The 21,569-nt window shown below is 43.6% G+C and overlaps 1 protein-coding gene across 1 annotated transcript in view; it reads left to right on the top strand.

Moving 5' to 3' along the window:
- The first annotated feature begins 257 nt into the window (after positions 1 to 257).
- NDUFAB1 (NADH:ubiquinone oxidoreductase subunit AB1) overlaps positions 258 to 21,569 on the top strand; it is a 59,407-nt gene continuing 38,095 nt past the window's right edge. Inside the window, exons 1-2 of the mRNA XM_068246731.1 lie at positions 258 to 615; positions 8,848 to 8,970. Of these exons, the coding sequence (XP_068102832.1) occupies positions 469 to 615; positions 8,848 to 8,970 (270 nt within the window). The 5' untranslated portion in view covers positions 258 to 468. The remainder of the gene's footprint in view (positions 616 to 8,847; positions 8,971 to 21,569) is intronic.

Raw genomic sequence — 21,569 nt, forward strand, 5'->3', positions numbered from 1 at the left:
AAAATAGCAGCCAGTCATTTTCCATCCTTTTTTTCTTCATACAAAAATAACTGAAATGAAAGATGGGTTGCCATAGCAACATGGCCACGTTCCCTGAGCTCCTCCTCTGCCGTGTATAATAATGATACACACAGTGAATGTGCCATGTGACGCCCCGTGACCTTCCCCTGTCCCTCGTAGGGTGTAGCAATATGGCGGGGCGGCCCTGTGACGTAGGTGTGCCAAGATGAACCCGCGCGAGTGTTCACCGGACCGCGGCGTGTAATTCCCGCCTCTGGATATCACAGAGCTCCGTCACTACACAGGGCAGCGTCTTCTCAGACGGGTTCCGTGCCGAGTTTTTCTGCCTCTGCGTTCTTCCCGCGCTGCCCTCCCTCCTCGCACGTCACCGCGCTGTCCCGCTCCCCGGAAGTCTCGTTGGTGCTGTCTGCGCCGCAGTGCAGTGTGGGTAGCCAGCCGCTGTCATCCATGGCGTCTCGTGCCCTCTGTGTGTGTGTCCGCGCGGCGCTGCGCCCCTTGCCCCGGCGCTCCGTGCCCGCTGTGAGCACCGCCGCCTGCCGGCAGCACGCCTCGCTGAGCGGACGGGCAGCGCCGACCACGCTCCTCAACGCACAGGTACGCGCCAGCCGCTGAAGGGTCACCTGGGGAGACGTGGGGGGTTCTGTTCTGCAACATATATGCGCTCTCCTAAGGCAGCTGGGCACGTGTCTGCCACAGAAGGGGTTAGGGGAGCTGGGCACGTGTTGCTGGAAAACCTGCACTACAGATTGGCAGCTGGGCACGTGTCTGCATTGCACAGAGGTGATTGGGGGAGATGGGTATGCCTGTATTGTATATGGAGGAGCTGGGGTACATGTGCTGCACACTGGCATCTGGGCTCAAGTCTGCATTACAATTTGCAGACATGGTTTGGGAAGACAGGTTTGCCTGTGTTGTATACAGTGGAGCTGGGAAACCTGCACTACAGATTGGAAGCTGGGCATGTGTCTGTATTGCATAGAGGAGCTAACGTAATGTATCCATGTGCACCATGCACATACACCAGCATAAGCTGTGTGCATGCTGACAAACACATACAGGGGAGGAGGGAGTGCACTGGATTAGACCCTAGCCACAGGGGTCAGTAACAAGAACAAAATACATATATCCAGGCACATCACATCTAGTTAGGACATTAAATAAGTTAAAGGACTTCCGAGGCCAAAACTAAGAAAATTACACTGTACCTTTTTTTCTTAGCCAGATCCACGGAGGACGCCCTGCGCGTCCTCTGCTCCGTTCTGCCGTCAGTGTCGGCCTATTCGTTCCCCCAGGGCAAGCCCCGACCCCACCGAATGGGTCGCATCGATGCCACCCCTAAGATGGCCGCCGCCTTGATCCGCGGCTGCGCAGTATGCTTTGCCGCGATTGCGACTGCGCAGCCTTTAGCCCGCCTCTCGCCGCGTATGGGTCCCGGCATCCTCCTGAAGCGGGAGGCGGGCTAAAGGCTGCGCAGTCGCAATTGCGGCAAAGCGTACTGCGCAGCCGCGGATCAAGGCAGCGGCCATCTTAGGGGTGGCATCGATGCGACCCGTTCGGTGGGGTCGGGGCTTGCCCTGGGGGAACGAATAGGCCGACACTGACGGCAGAACGGAGCAGAGGACGCGCAGGGCGTCCTCCGTGGATCTGGCTAAGAAAAAAAGGTACAGTGTAATTTTCTTAGTTTTGGCCTCGGAAGTCCTTTAACTTATTTAATGTCCTAACTAGATGTGATGTGCCTGGATATATGCAGGGCGTCCTCCGTGGATTCGGCTAAGAAAAAGGTACAGTGTAATTTTCTTAGTTTTGGCCTCGGAAGTCCTTTAAGGAAAGGGAGGTGCTGAAGGGGGTATGGCTAGAAAACAGCAAAAATCTATTTTTGCTGTTTTCTAGCCACACCCTCTTCAGCACCTCCCTTTCCTTCAATAGATTTTTGCTGACTCCTGGAATATGGACGCACCAGGTTTAGTATTTTTTTCCCCCTGGTTTTTGCCTTCTAAACCTGGGTGCGTCTTATATTCCGGAGCGTCTTATACAGCGCGAAATACGGTATATCCCAGAGAATGCCCTATAAAGAGATGTACTAGTCCAAAACCTGTCACTTCTGTCAGATTTCTACTACCTACTGTAAGTGACAGCAACATAGGAGAAAAGTAATTTATGGCTCATTTTACTCTGGAAAAAATGTACTTCTTATTTGTATAGGTTTGCACATATTTTAAATGGTACTTATTCGTTAGCCGGGCGCATCCGGCAGGTGGTGACAAAACTCCACCAGAGTTACATCTTTCCCTACTATCCATGTCGGCCTGGAGGGGGAATAGTAATTAGCGCCACCTACCGGATGCGCCCGGCTAACGGATAAGTACCTTTTAAATTTTACAGTTTTTCGCTGTAGTTCCCCTTTAATGTTTTGTACAGAGGACCTGGGTATGCTTGCACCAGAGAAAGGGGGGGGGGGGAGAGAGATGGTGTTGTCTTTTGCTGAACACATGTGCACTGCAGTTCTCAGCATGCTCTGTCAGCCTGTCTATGCTGGGATTAGAGGCTCTTCCACTGTAGAGAGTCAGAACATTTGACTAATGGGGACATTCTGTATCCAAGGGCTCAGGAGCTGCCAGTTAGGCCTCTTGCACACTGCAAGTGATTCCGATTCAGATTCCGCTTTTTAATCAGTTTTTACATCCGATTCAGATTCCGATTTGCAGGGAGCAAACTGCAAATCGGAATCTGAATCGGATGTAAAAACTGATTAAAAAGCGGAATCTGAATCGGAATCGCTTGCAGTGTGCAAGAGGCCTTAGGCCCCGTTTCCACTATCGCGAATCTGCATGCGTCTTGCGTATGCGGATTCGCATAGACAATATAAGTGAATTGGCCTGTTTCCAATTATGCGTCTGCGGGAGCGTTTTATTGTGCGGAGAAAATCTGCACGGAACACCCTGCAGAATTCGCTTGCGTGTGGAATGCAGGCGAATCGCACACAATGTATTTAATAGGGAAATCGCATGCGTTTTCCCCATGCGTTTTTGCCGCGAATTCGCATAGGTACCAATGTAAATTCACACAGGCAGTGACATGGTTAAAATCGCATATACCTTCACGCATGCGAATTCGCGGCAAAAACGCATGCGGAATCGCATCCGCATGCGATTTCATCAGCGGTGGAATCCAGGCGATTCTGCACCGCAATAGTGGAAACGAGCCCTTAATCCTCAATTTGTGAATCTGATTGTCCACTGCAGAGTATCTGTTCAGTACCAAAAATTTGAATACAATAGAGTCCCGGTTATCTGGAACTGGATTAACCAGCAGTCTCAAACAACCAGCACTGCTCACAGTGGTCAAGGTCAACTTCTTAAGGTGCCACTGACAAAATCTTGATTGTACAATCTTACCACTTCCATGTAATATGCGGGACTCCCTAAAAGTATCCTTTCAAAAGATATTTAGGACCTGTTTCCACTAGAGCTGCACGTGCCTGTGAGACGCGCTGCTGGGTCTGCGGCTACACAGATGAATCCCATCAGCAGTGCCATGCACGGCTATGGGATTTGCGGGCCTCCCTCTGGGTAAAGCAGGGGAAATGATCAAAAGATGCAATTCACAAACAAGTAGCTATGACTGACATCCTTCTCCTTTGATGAGCTCTACTCTGCATACAATTAACCTTCCTGGCGCTTGGGCTATGCCGCGCAGGAAGATATCTCAGCCCCTGGTGGAGCGATTTGCTCCATTTAAAATGCTGTACGCGCAGCTAGCACTTTGCTAGCCGCGCGTACAGCTTGATCGCCGCCGCTCTGCGGCGATCGCCCGTACGCAGCGGCGCAAGAGGCCCCCCTCCCCGCCAGAGCCCTGCGCTGCCCGGACCAATGAGTTCCGGGCAGCGCTATGGGCTGGATCGGAGGTGTCTGACGTCAGGACGTCGGCTGACGTCCATGACGTCATTCCGATCGTCGCCATGGCGACAGGAGAAGCCAAACAGGGGAGCGCGTTATATACGCGTTCCCCTGTTTGCTATTGATGCCGGCGACGATCGCACTAGAGGGACACATGCGCCCTCTAGTGGTGTTTCATGTAGCTACCACTCTGGTAGATTTACATGTAACACAAAAAAAAAATTAAAAAAAGGATTTTTGCCATTTTGGCAAAAAAAATTAACCGCCAGGAGGGTTAAACTCCTGCATAATTAATTCAAAAGGTTCCATCCTCACATCTAAAATACCTCACAGAATTACTTTACCAACAAGAAATCAGCTGGTCTAATCTGTCAGAAAAAGCGTGTGTGATTACTCCTTGTTTGCCTTTGTGAATTATGTAATTACTGAATGTTAGACCAAGTCTAAAAACAGGTCTAAAACATTACACCAAACCATCAGTAGACTAAAAGCCATCTGTAGACTAGTCTAAACTGCTTAGTGAAGTGAGGCCATTATAGCAGAGCCAGAAGGGGGCAGACTTTGGCTTGAAAAGACATCAGAGAAGACAGACTCAGCTATAATGATTCCTGAGCAAAGCCAGACTGAATGCTCAGTCGGAGATTTTATCAGGGCTGATAAGCAGGCTGAGCAGTGAAGAATGAAACTGAGAGCAGGGTAGGTGGTTTATCTAATGTTCCCACTGATATATATGGTAAAATACATGAGGGTGCTTCGTCTCTGGTTCAATTTAAACACTGTTTCATGGCTACCCCAAGGTAAATATACTTAAAATTACTGAATTTTTAACACTTAATACAGATTTTATGCTATGGGTAGAGTGGGGTATAGTACTGTTAGCAATTTTTAAATTGGGATGAAACTCCATATTACATAAAATGTAAATAGATCATCCAATAAGAAATTTAGCTATCATATGTGTTATCACTTCTGCCCCCCCCCCCCTCCCCCCCCTTTCTTTTCTCATCCCAGCTAAGTGTTAATTTACTACTTATTGCATGGATTACTGTGCTACCCACAGCAAACATTACCTAGATACCAGGCTTCCATCACTGTGTAAACTCTTCAAAGGGAAGGGGGATTTAATAACCTGGTCATAATGTCTTTACCTTATCTGATATGGGATGTTTCTATTTGCAGTTTGAGATAATTGTTACTGTGGCTTAAGGTGGCCATACACTGGTCGATGTGCCATTAGATCGACCAGCTGACAGATCCCTATCTGATCGAATCTGATCAGATAGGGATCGTATGGCTGCCTTTACTGCAAACAGATTGTGAATCGATTTCAGCCTGAAACCGATCACAATCTGTTCAGCTGCTCCTGCCGCCTGTCCCCCCCCCCCCCCGTATACATTACCTGAGGCTGGCTCCCGGGCGTCTTCTCCGCACTGCACCGCACCGCTGTTCTTGCTCCATCCCGGCGCTTCCTGTGTTACTCCGTGACCAGGAAGTTCAAATAGAGCGCCCTCTATTTCAACTTCCTGGTCACCGGAGTGACACAGGAAGTATAAGCGTACACTGGGACATGCGGAAATGCGGTGCAGCGAGGAGAAGAGGACCCCGGAGCCAGCTTCAGGTAATGTATACATGCTCGGATCGGGCCCGAATCGTACGCCGCAAGCGACGCGCTCCTACCGCCGGGCGATCGAGGGTAATTTCCCGCACGGCGCGATCGACGGTCCGATCCGATTTCGGGAGGGAATCGGATCGGCGGGTGCGTTTAGCGCAAGCGATTGGCAGCAGATCCGATCCCAGGATCGGATCTGCTGTCGAAACGGCCGTGAATCGAGCCAGTGTATGGCCTGCTTTACAAAAAAAAAACTTCCTGTTGGCACTTCAACATTCAGCAAAGGCACACAAACCAGGTTGAATTAGGGGACATATAGGGACCTATTTTAGGGGGGGAATTATATAGATTTATATCACTGTTTTAGGCAATTTATTATCCCCCCTTTAACCCCCTTTAACATTGAGTTTCTAGCAACCTTAAAAGCACTCTTATCCGGCTTCAGCTGTTCCCCGTCGATATCAGATAACCAAGACTACTGTACCAGAATTTGCATGTTGGTCAGAGTTTCTGCTCGCCCATATCCAGCAGCTGGAGACAAGTGAGAGCTACTTGATTAGTGTCATGGTTGTGTATCTGAGATGGAAAAGCCACATTATTGGTTCTAAAAATATATAGTCCCTCTACAAAATAACTGGTGAAATTATTCTACTGCCTTACCAAAAATGGAAATTGTAATAAACCAAGACAGCAGGATCCATGAGGTTTAGAGGACTGGAGGGCAGCTAGCCTGGAATATAATTCAGGGAAGTACCAACAACCTCCTTGTTGCTGACTTCCGATTGGCTGGGAAGCAGATACTTCGCTGGAATTATGTACTTTATACGTAACTGTTTTTATGTATTTTCCATTGAAAAACTTGGTGCAGATCTCTTCATGTATGCTACACGCTTATGAGAAAATGTATCTAGAAACCACATGGAAAGATAAGTGTAAGGGCTAGCTCCTTTTAATTAATGTGAATGTTAGTTGGTCTTCAGCTTATGCCCCATCCATATCTGTGAAAGGTTAACCTGCAGTTGTACTGAATACAATCTGATAACTTGCATCAAGCTGCAATCTGACCGAAGTCTAATGCTGGAAATACGTTTTTGAGCCATTTAGATGGCTCGATTGATAATTTCCGGCATGTCCGATCTCCCGCCCGATTGATTCCGTGCTCAATTTCGCATTGGGAACAATGGGAAAAGATAAGAAAAACGAGTGGAAGATAAGAGAATCGGGCGCAAAATCGAGTGGGGAATCGATCGGGCAGCAGAATCGAGCTGCAAAAACGCACCGTGTATTCCCAGCATTAATCTATATACACGCTAGATTTTCACAGTTCCATCTATCCTCCATCCATTCTGTCCAAAACTGGGCTGGAGTTGTACTTTAAGAACAGCAATAAAAACTTGCCAGTAGTTCTACCTCTCGCTTCAATTTTTTTTCATAATTGCTGTGTTGAATAGATGGATTTAAAGTGGACCTGAACCTCTGGCCAAGGACAGAAGGAAAACCGAGAAATTGCACCCTGTATGTATTTAGAGAGTTTAGCCTGTCTAATACCCCCTCATCTGTGAATAAGTACAAGTTGTAACTTGATCCCTTAGCTGTGTCAGCTGGCTGCTGCAGCAGAGAGCTCATTGGTAAATGCAGAATGTTAAACCTATGTCTGCTACCAAGAAAGCAGTAAGTAGACACTGCAGATTTATTGCAGGATTTGTATCCGCTGTAACAAAGATGTTTTTCTGTAAAGGTTATGCTTTTGCATATCTTAGAGCAGAGAGGAAGTTCTGAGTTCAGGTCCTCTTTAATTCCATTTGAACCCTACTAGGGACACTGACAGCAAATAAAAATCAAAGATTAGATTTTTTTCTGCTTTTTTCAGAGCTAAAAGGTCTTGATTGACTTTAGCTTTGGGAGGTGTGTTTTGCACACCTGGTGCCCTCTTATGAATCTACTGTATATGCATCAGGTCTAATTGAGTACACTGAAAGAAGTCTATGTACACAAATTGAAATGGCAATCCAAATCCACTGTTGTCAGGCTTGTGAAAATTATTTTGCGACCTTCTCCCCCACCCAAGTTATTGTAGACAGACTCGCCAAACATGAAGGAGTGAATGCAGGCCAGACCACGCATAGTAAGGGGGGACTCGCAGCTTTCCCATCTCCAGCTGGGTCCAGGATAACCAGAATAGTCAGGGCACATGAAAGGAAATATAAAGGGAAAATTAAAGCAAGTATGGGTTCAGTCTCAGACAGCCACTGGCTTTACCACAACTAATTGCTCTGCAAGTGGGCATGCAAATTCTCACATGTAAAACGCAGGCCTGTAGTAGATATGAGGCCTAATTCTGACCACACACCTTGGATTTTGATAGCGCTAGTTTACCACCAATTATGCCATGAGAATCAACCAGACCAAGTTAAATTTGAGTATAGTAAATTGCTTAGGTAGGCCCTCATTCTATATACTGTATATTCTGGCGTATAAGACTACTTTTTAACCCCTGAAAATTATCTGAAAAGTCGGGGGTCGTCTTTTACGCCGGGTGATACGCCCTATCATGTTACCGACTCTCAGATCTCGCTGCTGAGGACTGTAGTGAAGCGGTGCAGGATCTGAGAGGCATGTGTGAGATCTGAGAGGCATAGGAGGTAAATACAATACAAGGGCGGGCCAGATGGGTGAAAGAGGCGTGTTTTATGGGCGCAGCACAATCTATTCTTCCATACCGCTCTGATAAACGGGTAGACAACCAGTCAATCACCTATATACTGTTATATTCTGTGTACCACATACAGTACAACACCAGTATCTGTTCATACATAGCACCAGTATATGATTTTTTTTTTTTTTTTATTTGGTGTGCGTTGGAAAGAGGGGTAGTCTTATACGGCGAGTAGATCCCATACTCTATATTTTAACAGGAAAAAGTTGGGGGGGGGGGGGGGGGGGTTGTCTTATACACTGGAATATACAGTAGTAGTTGGTTGTAGGTATGCAAAATGTATGGCAAAGTTTTTTTGGGACCGCTAGTCTAGCAGTAAATGACATAGGGAACCGTTCTCCAATCACAGAAACCACTACAGTACAAAGTGTTGTGATTTGCTGAATAGTGTGGGTATAGTTTACTACAACTAAAAGCTACAAGTTTGGTAGGCTGCTGTTCACCCAATCATGTTAGCGGAATTTCCCTATGATCCTTCCTGCTGGGGCCCCTAAATTAAACTAGGACTGTTTTTTTTTGTTTGTTTGTTTTTATTTATTCTTTCTCATTCTCCCCATGCATGCAAATGTCCATAAAATGTGATTTTCCTCTGTGTTCCCCTGCAGGTCACCAGCTCCTTGTTTCAGTCATGTCGCCAGTACAGTGGTGCTCCTCCCCTTACCTTGGAGGGCATTGCAGAACGAGTTTTATATGTATTGAAGTTGTATGATAAGGTGGACCCAGAAAAGGTGAGTCTGCATGCAGCTGTGGGGGGCGGAGTACTAGTTTTGGTCGTTTAAACTCAAAAAACTTGGTGTAACTTACGGTATATTTACGCTGGCTTAAAATGTAACCCAAGCAATCATACATGTATTGTGGATTTCAATGCCATTTTAAATTTTGATGTACGGTATAGGAGGTGTGGTACAAAAATACAGATCTGAAAGGCATATTTATAAAGCAGTGATAATTGGGTGTGATTAAAAAAAATACAGGACTGAAAGTCATAACCAGTGATTAACTTGGAGGTACTGTAATTTTTATATTTTTTTTTCTTGAAATATTGCTGCATGTCTGCCGACGTTTATTGTGGTATTTATAAAACCATGATCAAGAAAAGTTTAGAGAGGGCTGCAGTGATGTAGAGGAAAAATAACATTCAGAACTTTAGAATGGATTGTAAGTGGGGTGAAACACAATTTTATTTTTGCTTTAAAACATTAAACTACCATTACAGCGGAAAAAAAGCAAGCAGTTAAAATCTTACAGAACCGACAGGTTTTGGACTAGTCCATCTTCTCATTGGTATTCTCAGGGTTTTGTTTTCAAAAGCATTCCTGAACGGCTAACTGCCAAAATAGTAAGATGTCAGCCAGCCTCCCTACTCACTATTTTGGCAGCAAGACTCAGCAACGGCCATTCATGAAGTGCATATAAAAACAAAGAAAACCCTGAGAATTCCCCATGAGGAGATGGTAGTATTAGATCCTGTCAGTTTTGTCAGATTCCTACTGCTTCCTTTTTTTCGCTGTATTGGTCCTCTAAAAACAGTATTACAAAAAAAAAATGAATATGAAACAGTATAAGGCCAGAAACCCACTAGGAGCGATTTCTAAGCGCTAGTGATTTGAAAAAGCTCTTGCTAATGCAATGCTATGGGGGATTTTTATAAAATTACATCGCTCAAGTGGGATCACACCCATAGCTTTACATTAACAAGAGTTTTCAAATCGCAAAGCGCTCAGAAAATCGCTCCTAGTGTGTTTCTGGCCTAAGACTGTTTACACTTCACTGAAGCTAATTGATGATCTAGCCAGTTTCAGGGAAAAATATGAGATTGATTTGTGATTAAGGAATTACTGAGCCAGTAAAGGAGAGAAAGCGCCGCTTCCCTCCTGGATACAGCAGAAGCTTTTCTGAATTGTTTGCACAGCTCGGTACATCTCAAGTCAATTTCATAATTCTGGTAGGGCAACAGCAGTCTTATTAGTTAGCGTCTAAGTGATGTGAAACTGTTGTGTATTAACCAGTCCAGTATGCCTTAGCCTAAACGAAGAGCCGCTAGTGTCCCTGTACAGGATCGCAGTAGGTAAATACTTACCTCGCCACTTTTCGGGGGTCGCAGTGCTGGATTGCCAGGACAGGGAAGCCTCATTAGGATCCAGAGGCTTCCCCCTCCCGCGTATTTATCATCCGGGGGGTGTTAATGTTATAGGTTAATTTTAATGCTTCTAGACTACAGATGACATTCGCGTTTCATCTTAAGCAGTGATAACAGCCATAATGCAGCAATCCCCAGCAGGCAGATTGTTGGGTAATGTTTTCTCCAATGGACTTACATTGGTGTTACCATATTCAGGATTTTGATACAAGTGCAGATCAGTTTAGGCAGAGGTAATGCTTATTACAGCATTACCAATATGGAAACCATGACCTTCCAAGCATAGGACAGCGATAAAGCGGAGAAACTGAAGTACAGAGCTTTTTGTTTTTTTTGAGAAATGTAGAATGGGGGAATGGACCTTGGAACATCATGCACATTGCCAGTCAGCTGACATGTTGTCATTTGAATCAGATACTTTTTACCTACTTTGTTTTAGAAATGACATCTTACAAGCTGACTCGCTATTCTGCACTCATAGAACAATGCATCAACTTCTCTGTTTCTTATTTAACGTATCAAAACTGCTACAGAAAGTTATGACCAGTTAATAGACCTTTATGAAGAAGAATTTCCAAGTCGTAGACAGGCGTTTGAGTTGTGCAAAACCTCCCCATGATGATTGAGATGTGTAGGATTTTTAGCACATTAACTAAAAAAAAGTCTTTAAACAATTGTGCAGGAGAATGGATGAACGATGGCTGAAATGGTTACCATTCATAGATTGTTTGTCAGCCAAACAGCACTTCTACAAAGAAACCTTGGTGAGAGTATGTGAGGAGTAAGAGGCTGGGCTTGTGATTGAATGGTTGGATCCTGCAGCAGAATAACTCTCCAGCCCAACAATGCAATTTCTGTGCTACGAGTGTCAGCTGGAAGAAACATCCCTGTGATCAACCTGTACTTTCCTGTTCTTGTACCATGTGACAGAGAATGGTCAGTGGGAGAGGTCTGTGCAGCAAAGTGAGGAGGGAGTATAAAAGTATATAATAAAGGGAATATGTTAAATTTGTGAAACACTGATGATGCACTTACCGGTAGTCCCGTTTTGACACACCTCTCAAGGTGGCCACACAATATAAAGATCACATTTTGTTTTCTGGTAATTTAATGGCTGTACAGAAACATTTTCAAATTTCCCTTAGATACCTCAAAAAAGAGAAGCCTCTGAATAATCCAGGGGCTTCCCCTACCCCCCTCAAGCTCGCCGTTCCCTCGAAGCCTGTTCAACAAGGGCTTGTCAAATAGCTGTGCACTCAGGGACACAAGTACTTCTGAAGGCTTCTCAAAGCACTGGGAGATCGAGAGTTTATCTGGGGTTGGGGCAGGAACGATGGTCAGCACGAAGGACTGGGAAGGCTCTATAGTATAATAATAATCCCAACATTTTTATAGCGCTTTTCTCCTGTTGGACTCAAAGCGCTCAAGAGCTGCAGCCACTGGGACGCGCTCAAGAGGCCACCCAGCAGTGTTAGGGAGTCTTGCCTTGAACTCCTTACTGAATAGGTACTTGACATAGCCAGGATTCAAACCCTGGTCTCCCATGTCAAAGGCAGAGCCCTTAACCAGTACACTATCCAGTATAGAGTATATTCCTTCTTCTTAGTGTTAAAGCAGAATTAAAGAACTAAAAAAGTGTTTCACTTACCTGAGGCTTGTGCCAGCCCCTTGCAGCCTTCCTGACCCGTGCTGGTTCTCGACAATCCTCTGTTTTTCGACGCCAGCTAATTCCGTTACAGACGCTGCAACTGTGCCTGTGCGTCCCCAGGCCACGTGAATCTTTCTTCCCGCCCACAATAGTGTCCTATTGCGGGCTGGAACGCATAGAAAGATGCGTGTGACTCAGGGCACGCAGGCGCAGTTGCCATGGACTTATAAGTCGACGGTATGACCGAACCGAAAGCAGCTGGCAGCGGGAGAACGGAGGATCGTGGTGAACTGGTGCGGGGCTGGCAGAAGCCCCAGGTAAATGAAACACTTTTTTTTTTTTTCTTTTTTTGCAGTTCCTCTTTAAAATGTGAAGTGAGTTTTCCTTTCATTACCGACATATAAAACTGTTTTGACATTTTAATTGTCTCTATTTATTCGGCAATTGCTTTTTACCCTACGTAAGATACCCAAGAGATAAATGTACTTTTAGAGTAAAAAATAAAGAAAATGTATCATTTCTCAGTTTTCACCCATTATGGTTTCAAAATAAAAACTACTGTAGATAAAAAAGGAAAAAGTTTGCGCTTGTGTGGATGAATGTGTTGCTGCTAGAGGTGGGGTCGGCTCAGACCCAATGATGAAGGAGAAAATGTGTATAGTACCTCAGCGCAAAAAGGGGTGTGGAACTTGCCCCGGGCTATGCAAGCCCACTCGAGATGTAAGCAGATGACAGTACAGTACCTTAATAGAGGTTACATCTAGCTGCCCAAATACTTGCTGTAATCCCGATCTCTGTATTTCAAGTAATCCCGATATCACAGCGGCGGGGGATAAGAGCTAGCTCGCTCTACCACTTCCTGTTTCCGGTCCGTCAAGCCCTACTGCCAGTAGGGTGCGTGCTGCACTGCAATGTAGTTCCGTGCGCCAATAAAATCACACCGGACAGCCTAAAAAAGAGATAGGCAACATATAGTGCAGAGAGTAGCGAAATGAGTGGCCACCGCTTAGGAATCACTTACTAGAAGCAGAGCTTGTTTATTGCACGTAATAAAACACGTAGACTCCTCTCCCGACTCGAGTTTCGGCTGTATGCCTTCCTCAGGGGGTAGAGCTACGTGGACAAAGTAGGTGTATATATGACACAGCAAAGTAACTCCCCGTAATCCAGTTAACCCTCGGCGGGGAGAAAACCGAGTGCTGAACAACATCGAATACAAATTTATGCATATTATACATTTCTCACAGAGCAATTTCTAAGCAGCAGTGCAATTTATCCAATAAAGATCACAATGCACTTTCTTGTAAAGGCACAACATAATGGAACATTGTCACTAGTAAAAATTGATAAGCTGCAGCAAATGCAATTCTATGCAATTTATACATTTCTCACCAAACAATTTCTCTACAACAGTGCAGTTTCCAATAAAGATCACAATACGCTTTCTTATAGGAGCACAACATGATAAAACGTTGTCACTAGTAAAAATTGATAAAAATAATAAAAATCTGCAAAATTGATAAGCATCAGCAAATAAACAAAAACATATAAAAATTATAAAAATATACAACGTAGACACTTCTTGAGATAGGAGGCAAATATATTCTGCTAGTGACCAATAGCCCCTCAATGTTAGCAGTCTGGGGAGAAGATTTTGCAAAGTAGTTCACTCGTCCTTGATAAAGCCGTTAAAGGACAATAATTGGCTCCAATCAAATGTAGTAAAATAAAAATACTTGGAAGGGAAAAACCCTAAAACTTTATCATTAATACATTAAATTTAAAAGCAACTTAGTTTTTAATAAGCACCAGCAAAAAGATAAGCACCAGCAAATAAAATGAAAACAATTTTTCATTCAATTCTCCAGAAATGAAGTGCAAATTTAATCAATTGATGGCCATTATTCCTTTGATATCAACATTGCAAAGAGATATCATCGGATATGGTTTATTCATCCCTAATAAAGCAGTTTAAATCGATGTTGGCATTTAGGCCCTGTGGTGACAATGTCTGTAATTGAAATATCCATCTGGTTTCTATTTGGGACAGTGTCTTTATAACTGAACCCCCTCGCCAGTGGGGTTTTATAGTGTCAATACCAATGCATCTCACACCAGTGGGGTCGCTCAGATGGAATTTACGGAAATGATCAGGTACGCTATGCGCTTTTTTGTCAGGTTTGGTGATATTATATATATATGTTCTGAGCAACGTTTCTTCATTTTCCTTCCCGTTCGTCCCACATACTGCAGGCCACAAGGGCACTGCAGTAGGTAGACAACATTCAGTGTGTTACACGTGATAAATTGTTCGATATTGAAGGTTCTACCATTTGATGTGGATATGAAAGAAGTGACCCTTCTTTTGTCACCAAACTCACAAATTCTACAAACATTAGGCTTCTTACAAGGGTAGAAGCCCTTCAGTGATGGAAACATTGGTGGTCTCTCAGTCTTAATGCAGTTTTTCACTAATTTTGTGCCCAAATTCCGTGGTCTTCTATAGACTATTCTCGGTTTTTCCGGTAACATTGGTCCAATCACAGGGTCCTCTTTCACAATTGCCCAGTTGTCCTTCAGAATTTTCCCCACCTTTCTATGATCCCTTGAATACGTGGTAATGAATGCGCAATCCACTTCCCCGTTTTGTTTTTGTTCTCTGACCTTCTTCTGCATCCTCACTTCCCTTCCTTCCTTGAATACTTTCATTCTTTCACCGTGGATGAGGTCCCTATCGTACCCCTTTTCCAAAAAACGTTCTTCCAAAATACCCGATTGCGTCCAGTAGTCAACGTCCTTTGAACAATTTCTCCGCACTCTGCAGAATTGGCCTCTTGGCACATTACGTAACCACGGCTCATGGTGACAACTATTCGAATCTATATAAGAGTTCCTGTCACTTTCTTTGAAGAAACATTTAGTTAGTAATTCGCCATTTTCAATAAAGATATTCAAATCTAGAAAGTTGACAGATGTCTTACTGTACTCCACGGTGAATTGCAGGTTCCACTCATTTTCATTTATGAAGGATATGAATGACAGAAGTGATTTTTCGTCTCCTTTCCACACAAACAAGCAATCATCAATAAAACGTCTCCAAAAACATAAAGGTATCTGAAAAAAACTGGTGAGGAAAGATTCTTCCCATGCAGCCATGTAGAGGTTGGCGATGCTGGGTGCATGCTTAGCTCCCATGGCCACACCCCTCTGTTGCACATAATAACTTTGATCGAACCAAAAGTAATTGCAACTGGTGGAAAAATTAAAAAGTTCACATAAATATTCTAATTGTGTATTGGGTAGATCTTTTATTGCAAGGAGGGAGGATTTGATAACTTCACTAGCTCTTGGGATAGGGATTGATGTGTATAGGGATTTAACGTCCGCTGTACAGATGTAACAATCGTCCCAGGTCCAACCTTCAGCACTGGTGAGTGTCTGTAGGCTGAGTAATACATCCAGAGTGTCCTTTAGAAAGGATGGAGTCTGTTGGACTAATGGTTGTAGGAAGTGTTCAATGTATTCCCCCACCCGGGAGGTGATGGAATGAATGCCTGAAACTATCGGTCTCCCGGGTGGGGCCACTGGGTCTTTGTGTACCTTTGGAAGAACATAAATCACTGGTTTTCTAGGATGCACAATGTTCAGGTAATCATATTCAGATTTGTTTAAAATCCCACTTTCAAGGCCTTTGTTTAACAGGCCTTCCAGTCTATCTTTAAATTCTTTTGTAGGGTCATAATTGAGCTTCAAATATGTATCTGTGTCCTCTAACTGGCTATAGATCTCTTTTAAATATAAGTCAGCTTCCCAGGCAACAATTCCGCCTCCTTTATCTGCAGGTTTTAACACCCACGAGCTCTCCTTTTCCATTTGTTTTAATACTTTGCGTTCTGCTATACTGAAATTAGACTGGGCTTGATGGGTGGGCTTCGTTTTGACTTCTTGTAGTTGCTCACACATCGATTTTTTTGAAGACTTCAATATATCTATTGTTAGGCAAATTTGGGTTGAAAGTGGAAGTTTTTTTCAAGTTTGTGTGATGGTAAATGTCACTTTGTAAACTTTCGTTTTTTAGAGAGGCTGTATTCTGTATAAAGTTTTTCTTAATGTTCAATTTCCTAACGAATTTATGAATATCGATATAGGTGTTAAATTTGTCCAGACCTGTATCGGGGATGAACTTGAGACCTTTGTCTAAAATGCCTTTTGCTGGTGCAGACAGTTCAGTGGTGCCTATTTCATAAATCCCCTGATTTGGCCTGATTACTTCGCTCTCTTTTGGCCTGGCGTGTAATCTTCTTCCTCCTCGCTTTCCTCTTCTTCTCTGTGTCTTTTTTTGTCTATCCATACCTGTTCCCCATATTGGTCGGTCTCCCTCTCGATTGGTCGCGGGTCCCGGGTTGGGGGCGTTTCTATTTTCTCGTCCTGTCGATAATGGGGTTTTGGTTTGTAAAGGCGGGGATTGGGGTTTTGGAAGCCCATGTGGGGTTTCCTCCGAGGTGGTCTTTGTGGTCTCCATTCCCGAAAACCCGAGGGTGATTGGTGGTTTAATGTCTCATATCGATTGTAAAGGGGCACTGGTTTTGCCTCATATCGATTATAGACGGGTGCTGGTTTTGGGTATCTGGGATATCTGGGGTCCCTTCCTTTTGGTGTTTCTTGATAAATGGGATTGGGGGGTCGGTGCGGTTTGGGGAGTTGGGCCGGTGGTGCTGGTTTGACCGGTACCTTTGGCTGGGTTTTCTTTTTTTGCCATTTGTACATGTTATTGAGTTCCGGAGCAATCATGTGATTGATATTGTGGAGGTTGTAGATTCACCCACATTAGCGAGTAATGATTTAGAGAGCACATTTGCACAATTAGAAAAATTGTTAGTAAAAGAAAACTCCCTTAAATGGGATGTTGGAATGTTGGAACAATATAAGAGTGAGAGGATTATTCCCCCCACCCTTAGATGGAATCTCCAACTCCATGAAGACATCAGAAAGGAGGGTGAAGACACGGAGTGGCTCACCTTCCTAGAAAATTGCGCCATAGGAGCCATGGAGATTATCATCTCGAGACGCTCGGCAAAACTGAAGGGTATTAGCAGCAATATAGATACCATTAAAGACCAACTGGTACCATTTAAAGAAATGGACGAGTATGTGGCTTTATCAAAAAATTGCAAACATGCTGTAATTCAGAATGAGATCATTGTTAAAAATAGGAAACAAAAAAAGTATCAGAGAGATAAATTTGACTGTAAGAACAATAACATGTACAAATGGCAAAAAAAGAAAACCCAGCCAAAGGTACCGGTCAAACCAGCACCACCGGCCCAACTCCCCAAACCGCACCGACCCCCCCCAATCCCATTTATCAAGAAACACCAAAAGGAAGGGACCCCAGATATCCCAGATACCCAAAACCAGCACCCGTCTATAATCGATATGAGGCAAAACCAGTGCCCCTTTACAATCGATATGAGACATTAAACCACCAATCACCCTCGGGTTTTCGGGAATGGAGACCACAAAGACCACCTCGGAGGAAACCCCACATGGGCTTCCAAAACCCCAATCCCCGCCTTTACAAACCAAAACCCCATTATCGACAGGACGAGAAAATAGAAACGCCCCCAACCCGGGACCCGCGACCAATCGAGAGGGAGACCGACCAATATGGGGAACAGGTATGGATAGACAAAAAAAGACACAGAGAAGAAGAGGAAAGCGAGGAGGAAGAAGATTACACGCCAGGCCAAAAGAGAGCGAAGTAATCAGGCCAAATCAGGGGATTTATGAAATAGGCACCACTGAACTGTCTGCACCAGCAAAAGGCATTTTAGACAAAGGTCTCAAGTTCATCCCCGATACAGGTCTGGACAAATTTAACACCTATATCGATATTCATAAATTCGTTAGGAAATTGAACATTAAGAAAAACTTTATACAGAATACAGCCTCTCTAAAAAACGAAAGTTTACAAAGTGACATTTACCATCACACAAACTTGAAAAAAACTTCCACTTTCAACCCAAATTTGCCTAACAATAGATATATTGAAGTCTTCAAAAAATCGATGTGTGAGCAACTACAAGAAGTCAAAACGAAGCCCACCCATCAAGCCCAGTCTAATTTCAGTATAGCAGAACGCAAAGTATTAAAACAAATGGAAAAGGAGAGCTCGTGGGTGTTAAAACCTGCAGATAAAGGAGGCGGAATTGTTGCCTGGGAAGCTGACTTATATTTAAAAGAGATCTATAGCCAGTTAGAGGACACAGATACATATTTGAAGCTCAATTATGACCCTACAAAAGAATTTAAAGATAGACTGGAAGGCCTGTTAAACAAAGGCCTTGAAAGTGGGATTTTAAACAAATCTGAATATGATTACCTGAACATTGTGCATCCTAGAAAACCAGTGATTTATGTTCTTCCAAAGGTACACAAAGACCCAGTGGCCCCACCCGGGAGACCGATAGTTTCAGGCATTCATTCCATCACCTCCCGGGTGGGGGAATACATTGAACACTTCCTACAACCATTAGTCCAACAGACTCCATCCTTTCTAAAGGACACTCTGGATGTATTACTCAGCCTACAGACACTCACCAGTGCTGAAGGTTGGACCTGGGACGATTGTTACATCTGTACAGCGGACGTTAAATCCCTATACACATCAATCCCTATCCCAAGAGCTAGTGAAGTTATCAAATCCTCCCTCCTTGCAATAAAAGATCTACCCAATACACAATTAGAATATTTATGTGAACTTTTTAATTTTTCCACCAGTTGCAATTACTTTTGGTTCGATCAGTTATTATGTGCAACAGAGGGGTGTGGCCATGGGAGCTAAGCATGCACCCAGCATCGCCAACCTCTACATGGCTGCATGGGAAGAATCTTTCCTCACCAGTTTTTTTCAGATACCTTTATGTTTTTGGAGACGTTTTATTGATGATTGCTTGTTTGTGTGGAAAGGAGACGAAAAATCACTTCTGTCATTCATATCCTTCATAAATGAAAATGAGTGGAACCTGCAATTCACCGTGGAGTACAGTAAGACATCTGTCAACTTTCTAGATTTGAATATCTTTATTGAAAATGGCGAATTACTAACTAAATGTTTCTTCAAAGAAAGTGACAGGAACTCTTATATAGATTCGAATAGTTGTCACCATGAGCCGTGGTTACGTAATGTGCCAAGAGGCCAATTCTGCAGAGTGCGGAGAAATTGTTCAAAGGACGTTGACTACTGGACGCAATCGGGTATTTTGGAAGAACGTTTTTTGGAAAAGGGGTACGATAGGGACCTCATCCACGGTGAAAGAATGAAAGTATTCAAGGAAGGAAGGGAAGTGAGGATGCAGAAGAAGGTCAGAGAACAAAAACAAAACGGGGAAGTGGATTGCGCATTCATTACCACGTATTCAAGGGATCATAGAAAGGTGGGGAAAATTCTGAAGGACAACTGGGCAATTGTGAAAGAGGACCCTGTGATTGGACCAATGTTACCGGAAAAACCGAGAATAGTCTATAGAAGACCACGGAATTTGGGCACAAAATTAGTGAAAAACTGCATTAAGACTGAGAGACCACCAATGTTTCCATCACTGAAGGGCTTCTACCCTTGTAAGAAGCCTAATGTTTGTAGAATTTGTGAGTTTGGTGACAAAAGAAGGGTCACTTCTTTCATATCCACATCAAATGGTAGAACCTTCAATATCGAACAATTTATCACGTGTAACACACTGAATGTTGTCTACCTACTGCAGTGCCCTTGTGGCCTGCAGTATGTGGGACGAACGGGAAGGAAAATGAAGAAACGTTGCTCAGAACATATATATAATATCACCAAACCTGACAAAAAAGCGCATAGCGTACCTGATCATTTCCGTAAATTCCATCTGAGCGACCCCACTGGTGTGAGATGCATTGGTATTGACACTATAAAACCCCACTGGCGAGGGGGTTCAGTTATAAAGACACTGTCCCAAATAGAAACCAGATGGATATTTCAATTACAGACATTGTCACCACAGGGCCTAAATGCCAACATCGATTTAAACTGCTTTATTAGGGATGAATAAACCATATCCGATGATATCTCTTTGCAATGTTGATATCAAAGGAATAATGGCCATCAATTGATTAAATTTGCACTTCATTTCTGGAGAATTGAATGAAAAATTGTTTTCATTTTATTTGCTGGTGCTTATCTTTTTGCTGGTGCTTATTAAAAACTAAGTTGCTTTTAAATTTAATGTATTAATGATAAAGTTTTAGGGTTTTTCCCTTCCAAGTATTTTTATTTTACTACATTTGATTGGAGCCAATTATTGTCCTTTAACGGCTTTATCAAGGACGAGTGAACTACTTTGCAAAATCTTCTCCCCAGACTGCTAACATTGAGGGGCTATTGGTCACTAGCAGAATATATTTGCCTCCTATCTCAAGAAGTGTCTACGTTGTATATTTTTATAATTTTTATATGTTTTTGTTTATTTGCTGATGCTTATCAATTTTGCAGATTTTTATTATTTTTATCAATTTTTACTAGTGACAACGTTTTATCATGTTGTGCTCCTATAAGAAAGCGTATTGTGATCTTTATTGGAAACTGCACTGTTGTAGAGAAATTGTTTGGTGAGAAATGTATAAATTGCATAGAATTGCATTTGCTGCAGCTTATCAATTTTTACTAGTGACAATGTTCCATTATGTTGTGCCTTTACAAGAAAGTGCATTGTGATCTTTATTGGATAAATTGCACTGCTGCTTAGAAATTGCTCTGTGAGAAATGTATAATATGCATAAATTTGTATTCGATGTTGTTCAGCACTCGGTTTTCTCCCCGCCGAGGGTTAACTGGATTACGGGGAGTTACTTTGCTGTGTCATATATACACCTACTTTGTCCACGTAGCTCCACCCCCTGAGGAAGGCATACAGCCGAAACTCGAGTCGGGAGAGGAGTCTACGTGTTTTATTACGTGCAATAAACAAGCTCTGCTTCTAGTAAGTGATTCCTAAGCGGTGGCCACTCATTTCGCTACTCTCTGCACTATATGTTGCCTATCTCTTTTTTAGGCTGTCCGGTGTGATTTTATTGGCGCACGGAACTACATTGCAGTGCAGCACGCACCCTACTGGCAGTAGGGCTTGACGGACCGGAAACAGGAAGTGGTAGAGCGAGCTAGCTCTTATCCCCCGCCGCTGTGATATCGGGATTACTTGAAATACAGAGATCGGGATTACAGCAAGTATTTGGGCAGCTAGATGTAACCTCTATTAAGGTACTGTACTGTCATCTGCTTACATCTCGAGTGGGCTTGCATAGCCCGGGGCAAGTTCCACACCCCTTTTTGCGCTGAGGTACTATACACATTTTCTACTGTAGATAAAACCCACACATTGTATTTGTTTGTTTCTCCTATTTATCACAAAACTTAAAATGTTATCTAAATTTATGATCGCCAAGAGGTATAGAGGACAGCACTCAAGTGATGCAGGGGATGAGCGTGCTACGGATCCACCCGTGTGCCTCCTGGG

Source organism: Hyperolius riggenbachi, chromosome 7, assembly GCF_040937935.1.
Source record: "Hyperolius riggenbachi isolate aHypRig1 chromosome 7, aHypRig1.pri, whole genome shotgun sequence".
Taxonomy (NCBI): domain Eukaryota; kingdom Metazoa; phylum Chordata; class Amphibia; order Anura; family Hyperoliidae; genus Hyperolius; species Hyperolius riggenbachi.